We start from the raw sequence: 7,281 nt of genomic DNA, 5'->3' as shown, positions 1-7,281 counted from the left end.
CCCGCGACAGGCGTCGGGCGCCGCGCCCAGGGCTCGCGCGGGGTCGTCGCTGCAGGGGAGCGTGAGCTTTGCGGACGTGGCGCTCGTCTTCTCCCGGGAGGAGTGGGACCTCCTCGACGACACGCAGCGCGGCCTGTACCACCACGTGATGCGGGAGACCTTGGAGCTCGCGTCCTCGCTGGGTGAGGCCCGCGCCCGCCCCTGCCTCACCCCGACGGTGTCCCGCGGGCCTGAGCTGGGCCGGGACAGCGCTGGTGCGGCTGCACTGAGTGTCCACCTCCCCGTGTCCCCGGCGCCTGCTGCCCAGCCCCTCGCCACTCACCCCCGTGGAGGGACTTTGGGCCAGCGCGGCCACTTGCCACCGTCCCTGGCCGAGCGCCGGCCCGGCCCCTGACACTCGTTCATGCCTGACTAGTTCCCAGGGACCAGCCTACTTGGCCAGACTCACCCCCAAGCTACTCTGCTTGGGATAGCCGGTGCCCTGGGGCCTCCCTGCAGTCCCCCCGCACAACTCACTGGCCATGAAAGCGCATCCACAGAGCTGTCACCCTCCAGGAGCCCTGAACTTGCTTTATATGAGTTCGGTACTTTTAAATGTCGGGGTGCCTGAATCCACAGGGTAACTATGTCCAGCCTGGTTCAGTCAGCACAGCATTTTAGGGGTTCATCTTGGGAATGAAATGGGGCACAATGTCCCTCCTTTTTAAGACAGAATTATGGGACCACCCTGGGGGTGCAGGGGTGAGTTTCAGTATTACCACCCCTGGGGCCTGTGACCATCCCTGGCCAGGGAGTGAACCCAGGGCGCAGCAGACCCCTCATGTCCCCCTCTGCTCCCTCAGCAGTGTGTTCAGTGGATCTGCCTGCTCTGCTCCCCACTCTGCCTCTGGGGAGTCCTCTCACCTCTCCCTTCTGGCCTGCACCCCAGCTCCTGTGCACGTGAATCTTTTTTTTTTTTTTTTTTTTGAGTCTTGTTCTGCTCGCAGCTGCCGTTTGTTCCTCTATGGCAGGCACTTGGCAGCTGCCCTCGGACCCCTGAGTATGAGGCAGCTGTGGGCACGGTGAACAGAGGACCGTCCAGTTGTCCTGCTTCGACTCTTACGGGGAAGGGCCCGGAACCAGAACTGCTGCCTCGTATCACATTCTAGCTTTCACCTCTGAGAACTCACGCCTGCCCTAGCCGAGTGCCAGCCCCGTCCCTGCCGGCCTGCAGCGCGGCCGTGTCTGGAGCCTGATCCAGTGTGTGAGGCTGAGCGCCTTTTGTGCTTATTTGACATTTGTGCACCTCTCGGGGGCAAGTCTCCAGTCTTGTCCAGCTTTGAATCCAGTTTGGGCCGTTTGTTCCTGAGTTTTCGGGGCTCTCTGCATTTTCTGCACATGCGTCCCTCACAGTGCTTGCAGGCGTCGTCTGCTGCTGAGACCTTGCGTCTTACTGATCCACGGGGCCTCTGAGTAGCAGCGTGTTGCACTCTGTTGAAGTTTACTTTGTCTGTCACTCCTCTGTCGTTTGTGCCTCTGTCATTTTCTTGACGTTGTCCCTATCTTCTTTTAGGTCTTTGGTGTCTCTTCTTTTTATTCTGGACCAACCAGGAATTTATTTTGGCCATCTTTTATTTATTCTTTATATTTTTAACATTTTCTTTACATCATCCTTCATTTTTGTACAGTGTCTGGCTTCCCCATCAAATTCCCACCCCCAGTCTACACATGAACCTTCAGGGTAGCCCCTCTTCCCACCCCTCACCTGGTCTTTCTTCCGCTGTCTCCCCTAGAGAATGTCTCTGGCCTGTATGATTTTGATTGTTACTTTATTATACTTTTTCCCTGATTCCATTTTCGTTTTCTCTACGTTCCTCCTAGAAGTGAGACCATTCGGTATTTTTCTTTACCTTTCTGGCTTGTTTCACCGAGCATAATCCTTTCCAACTCCATTCATGTTGCTTCAAAGGAAAGGAGTTTATCCTTTTTGATGGCTGAGTAATATTCCGTTGTAGCAGCATGCCACATTTTCTTGGTCCAGTCATCTATTTTTGGGCACCTGGGTTGCCCAAAACCCAGTTTACCTATTGTAAATTGTGCTGCAGTAAACATGGGGTGCAGGTATCCCTTTGAATGAATGTTTCTGTGTCCTTTGGGTGGATCCCTTGGAGTAGAATCACTGGGCCCTATGGCAGGGCCATCTTTAGCAGTTTTAGAAACCTCCACACAGCTCTCCATAGTGGTTGTACCAGTCTGCACTCCCACCAGCAGTGCAGGAGAGTTCCTTTTGCTCCACATGCTGCCAACATGTGTTGTTGCTGGTTGTTTTAAATGTGTGCCATTCTCACTGGGGTGAGGTGGCATCTCATTGTGTTTATTTGCACTTCCCTGATTCTGAGTGATGTTGAATCTTGGGCATCTTTTACACAGTCCTTGTCCAAAAAGCACACCATCTGGTCATACTCAAGGAGTCTTTCTTGATTTTTTTTCTTAGAGTAGATAATACTTTATTGCTCTGTGTCCTGTGATTTTGTCGTCAAAAAATGGATGTTTCAGTTTCCTGATGTGGTAACTGCGAGCTAGTTCCTCCCCTCCCAAGGGTTTTCAGTTGTTGCTGTTTGTGTATTGAGCAGATGTGGCGCTCCGGGCTCGAGTTGTCCCGGCAGGAAGGCCGATTTCTGGTGCCGGCGGCTCCACCGCCTTCCCTCTGGCTGGCCTGGACGCAGGTTTAGTAATAAAGTGCTTTTACTGTGCTCCGTGGTGTGTGGTTCTGGGTCAGCATTCGCCGCGGTGGTCTCTCTCCCTAAAACCTGTGTCATCAGGCCCCAACCAGTCCCTCCGCCTGGGACAGCACAAGGTCCTCGGCTTGATCGAGAGGCCGTGAGCCAGGCCCGAGGCGGCGCGGGGCCGATGTTGCTGGTTCACATGGTCGCTCTCGTGTTGGGTGCCATGCGTGGTGGCCAGGCCCCCCACCCGTCTCACTCTTGACCCTGCTGACTTGTCCTTTCTATGCTGCCCCCAGCGCGCGTTCCCACCTTTGCCGAGTGCCGACTCACTGCACACCGCCCGTCCGCATGCGGCCGGCCCCACGTCCGTGCGTCCCAGGCCGCAGAGCCTCGGCAGCTCGCGCACACCCACCTCGCCGTTCTCGCCACTCTCTGTCCGGACATAGACTTCTGTCCGGCGGCACTTGTCGCTCCCTGTACATGCAGCGCGTCTCTTCCCGAGCCCTGTGCCCACGGAGACGGCTCTGTTCAGGGAACGTGGGACCCCCACACCGTGCAGGGCAGCACCCTCCTCCAGCTGACCCAAGACCCTTTTCCTGACTGGCCGGTGGACTGCGCCCCTGCTGAGTGAGGTCACGTTGGCGGTATGCTCGGCCCCCATCCATCCCCCAGGAATCTAATATGTCCGTCCCTGTCCCTGGTTCAGGTTGTTGGCCTGGAGTGGCAGGTGAGGCGGCACCTGCTGAACAGACAGTTTCCGCAGAAGGAGCATCACAGGTCGGAACTCGCAAGGCAGGTCCATCTCCCCAGGAGGCCCAGCCCTTTGGGCCTCATGACCCCGTCCTGAGAGACATTTTGTACATGGCTGATTGTCAGCGAACTCGCCTTGTTAGGAAACTGCACACACAGGGGGAAAGATGGCGGGTCTCTGCCCACCGTCCACTGTGCAAGCGGCAGCGCGTCACACAGAGGCCTGTCGGGAGGGCTGTGGACAGAGCCCCGTTGGAGAAGGCCTGCGCAGCCCCTGTGTCAGGAAAGCCCTCCAGCTGTGGGGACAGTGGCAAAGACATTGTAGCCAGCATGGAGTTTTACTATCGTCAGGTCACTCTCGTCGGGGAGAAGCCGAACATTATTGGCTGTGACTACGACGGTGTCTTTCACGGTGGGAAAAGTCAGCACAGCTGGGGAGAGCGTGAGGAAGCCTTCAGCCACGCGGACGCTCTGGCTCAGGGCCAGAGCCTCCTGGCTAGAGAGGGGCGCTATGAGTGCAGCGTCTGCGGGAAAACCTGCACCCGAAGATGTAACCTCATCCAGCACCAGAAAGTCCACGCGGGAGAGAGGCCTTATGCGTGCAGCGAGTGCGGCAGACTCTTCACCTATTACTCCAGCTTCATTATACACCAGAGAGTCCACACGGGAGAGAGGCCTTATGTGTGCAGCGAGTGTGGAAAGACCTTCAGCCAAAGCTACAGCCTCAATAGCCATAAAAAAGTTCACACTGGAGAGAGGCCTTACGAGTGCAGGGAATGTGGGAAGTCTTTCAGTCAGCGGTCCAACCTCATTCAGCACCAGAGAGTCCACACTGGGGAAAGGCCCTATGAGTGCAGTGAGTGTGGGAAGGCCTTCAGCCAGAACTTCAGCCTCATTTACCACCAGAGAGTCCACACGGGAGAAAGGCCACATCAGTGCAGTGAATGTGGGAAGGCCTTTAGCCGAAGCTCCAGCCTCATTCACCACAGGAGGCTGCACACTGGAGAGAGGCCTTACGAGTGTGGAAAATGTGGCAAATCCTTTAAGCAAAGCTCTAGCTTCAGTTCACATAGGAAAATCCACACAGGAGAGAGGCCTTATGAGTGCAGGGAGTGTGGAAAGTCTTTCAGCCACAGCTCCAACCTCAAGAACCACTGGCGTGTTCACACAGGAGAAAGGCCTATTGAGTGCAGCGAGTGTGGGAAGGCCTTTAGCTGCAAGTCCAACCTGGTGAAACACCTCCGCGTCCACACAGGAGAGAGGCCTTACAGGTGCAGGGAGTGCGGGAAGGCCTTTAGCCAAAGCTCCAGCCTCATTCAGCACCAGAGAGTTCACACCAGACAAAGGCCATAAGAGCGCAGTGAGTGTAGGAAGCCTTCTGCTGTAACCTGACTTTGGCACAGTGTCTCAGGGGGTCCGTCTCCTAGAACCAGCCCATGCACCTGAGAATACCAGAGTGGGCTGATCCCCCTCATGCCAGTGATGTAGACACCCTGTAGGGACTTTCTGCCCTGGCAGGGTCCTTGGCACAGATATGCCACCTCAGTTTACCTGACAGAATTCACCTCCCCATACTACCTGGCAGGTCTGCCTGCCTGTCTCCCTCCCACATTCTGGGAGATGATGTCTGCCCTCACTGTGTGCTGAGGGGAAGATCCTGAGCAGTCGGCGGCTTCACGGGGTCCTCACGCCCTCGTTCACACAACAGGTCATAGGTCACCAGCTTGGTTGCGGTGGGCTAGGTCGTTCTGCTGCTGACTTCCCAGAATTACTGCGCCAGACACACATTCATGTGCAGCAGACTTGGATTTTCCCTGACTGCAAGTTACTGTCCTGGAAATGGCTTTCTCGTGTTGCTGTGGATTTTGTAGTAATAAAGTCGGAATTATGTAAGAATTATGTAAGCCCGTGGTCTCAGTTTTACTCACCGTATGAAGTGACCTGACTCACAGGTCTCATGGCTTGGGCCACAGTGATTGGAGGGCTAAGCTCTGGCCTGATCTGGCTTGCACAGTTGCCTAAGGTGACCCAGGCTGAAGACCCGTGGTCTTAATTTGTGAGTCAGGGACAGGTTTTTTGTGGGCTCAGACCACCCTGAGGAACCTTGGGGAACAACGCACATTGCCCATTGTTGTTCAGAGTGAATAGGCATGTTGAAGGGACTCTACCCCACATCCTGCAAAAGAGCACGTGCCCTGAACCCCAGAATCACTAGGCTGGTGACACTAAGACACCAGGGCCCCAACAGTACCCTACTTGGTGTAATAACAAGCGAAGCGGCTGGAATGTGCCCTTTAAAATGGCCTCAGTGAGCAGCGGTGCCTGGCTGCCCTGTCAGCGGGAAGAAGTTCTCAATAAGGGTGTGCGCTGCTTTATAGCGAGGTCACTGTCAAAGCAGGAAGCTATTGGCTGTGGGTTCGTGGGGTCTTTATGGGCTGTAAACCTGAGGTCATGGCTCCCCCTGCAGGAGCCAGGGATTGAACATGAGCTACAGGGGCTGCGCTGCAGACAGCTCCACAGTGCTGACACCCCTGCGCCCAGGGAGGCCCAAACCACATACTCTTTCTTTCTTGTTATTAAAGATTTATTTATGCACACACGAGCTGGGGTGCAGTCCAGAGGTGGGGAGCATCAGAGGACTCCCCTGAGACAGAGTGGGGAGCAGCACAGGCGGATCCACCGAGACTCACTGCTGGGGGCCAGTGGGGAGACAGGAGGGGGCTGCTGCACCAGGGGGTCACTCTGGCCAGGGTGGACTCGGGTCACAGGGACTGGACACAGCTTGACAGAGCGTCTGTAACCCCTGCTGCGCCACCAGAGAGGCCCCAAACCACAGACTTAAATCTGCAGCGACCTGTGTTCTCCATCATGTTTGCAAGTCTATACAGCTTCCTAACACAAGGCCTCCCTGGTGGCCTGCGAGTTACATCTGGCGCTATCATAGCTGTGGCCTCAGGGTGGGAGGCCGCTGGGGTGCCTCGACCCCAAGTGAAGCCGCTTGGGAAACATGGAGCCGCGGTGGGGAAGAAGCGTCTTCCCAGGCTACCAGAGGCGTCTGTGGAGCCCGCGATGCCCCGACCGCGCAGCATCTGACTCGTTCTCAGCTGACTGCAAGGCGGCTGGTTCATCCTGAGGCCCCCCACGGAGATGACCTGGCGGGGAGGGTGGCGCTGTCCTCAAGTGGCCCGAGGCAGGACAGGTGCACCGACCGCCGAGTGGCGCTGACATCTTTACTTCAGCACCCAGGGACCGGCGGAACCGCGGCCACCACCCTTGTCTACCGCGCAGGGGGCCTGCGAACAGCGCCTATGTGTGGGCGCCTTCCTAACTTCCGGTCGCTCCTGCCGGGGCTGCAGGACTACATTACCCAGCATGCCCAGCGCTGAAAAGCGGGACTACATTATCCATGATGGCCTAGGCTGAAGGACGGGACTACGTTACCCAGCATTCCCAGAGTCTAAGAAAGGGACTACGTTACCCAGCAGGCCGTGCGCTAATGAACGGGACTACATCACCCATTATGCATTGCGCCAAAAGATCGGACTACATTACCCGGCATGCCCTGCGCCGAAGGACGGGATATTACCCATTATACCTTGCGCCGAAGGGTGGGAACTACATTACCCGGCAGGCCCTGCGCCAAAGGGCGCGAACTACATTACCCACTAGACCATGCGCCGAAGGGCGGCGCTACATTACCCAGCTGACCATGCGCCGAAGGACTGGGACTATATTGCCCGGCATGCCCTGCGCCGAAGGACGGAACATTACCCATTATACCTTGCGCCGAAGGGCGGGGACTACATTACCCGGCATGCCCTGTGTC

The 7,281-nt window shown here is 56.6% G+C and overlaps 1 protein-coding gene across 1 annotated transcript; it reads left to right on the top strand.

The window, feature by feature from the left end:
• Positions 1-4: 4 nt before the first annotated feature.
• Positions 5-5,354, top strand: ZNF211 (zinc finger protein 211; the record flags this gene model as incomplete). Its single annotated transcript, XM_012734672.1, has 2 exons — positions 5-182; positions 3,412-5,354. Coding segments are annotated over 2 exons (1,575 nt in total), but the record flags the coding sequence as incomplete, so codon positions are not given.
• Positions 5,355-7,281: the final 1,927 nt, after the last annotated feature.

Source organism: Condylura cristata, unplaced genomic scaffold (assembly GCF_000260355.1).
Source record: "Condylura cristata isolate star-nosed mole 26May11 unplaced genomic scaffold, ConCri1.0 scaffold00066, whole genome shotgun sequence".
NCBI lineage: Eukaryota > Metazoa > Chordata > Mammalia > Eulipotyphla > Talpidae > Condylura > Condylura cristata.
The sequence above is the reverse complement of the archived record's forward strand: the minus strand, read 5'-3'. Positions and strand labels throughout refer to the sequence as shown.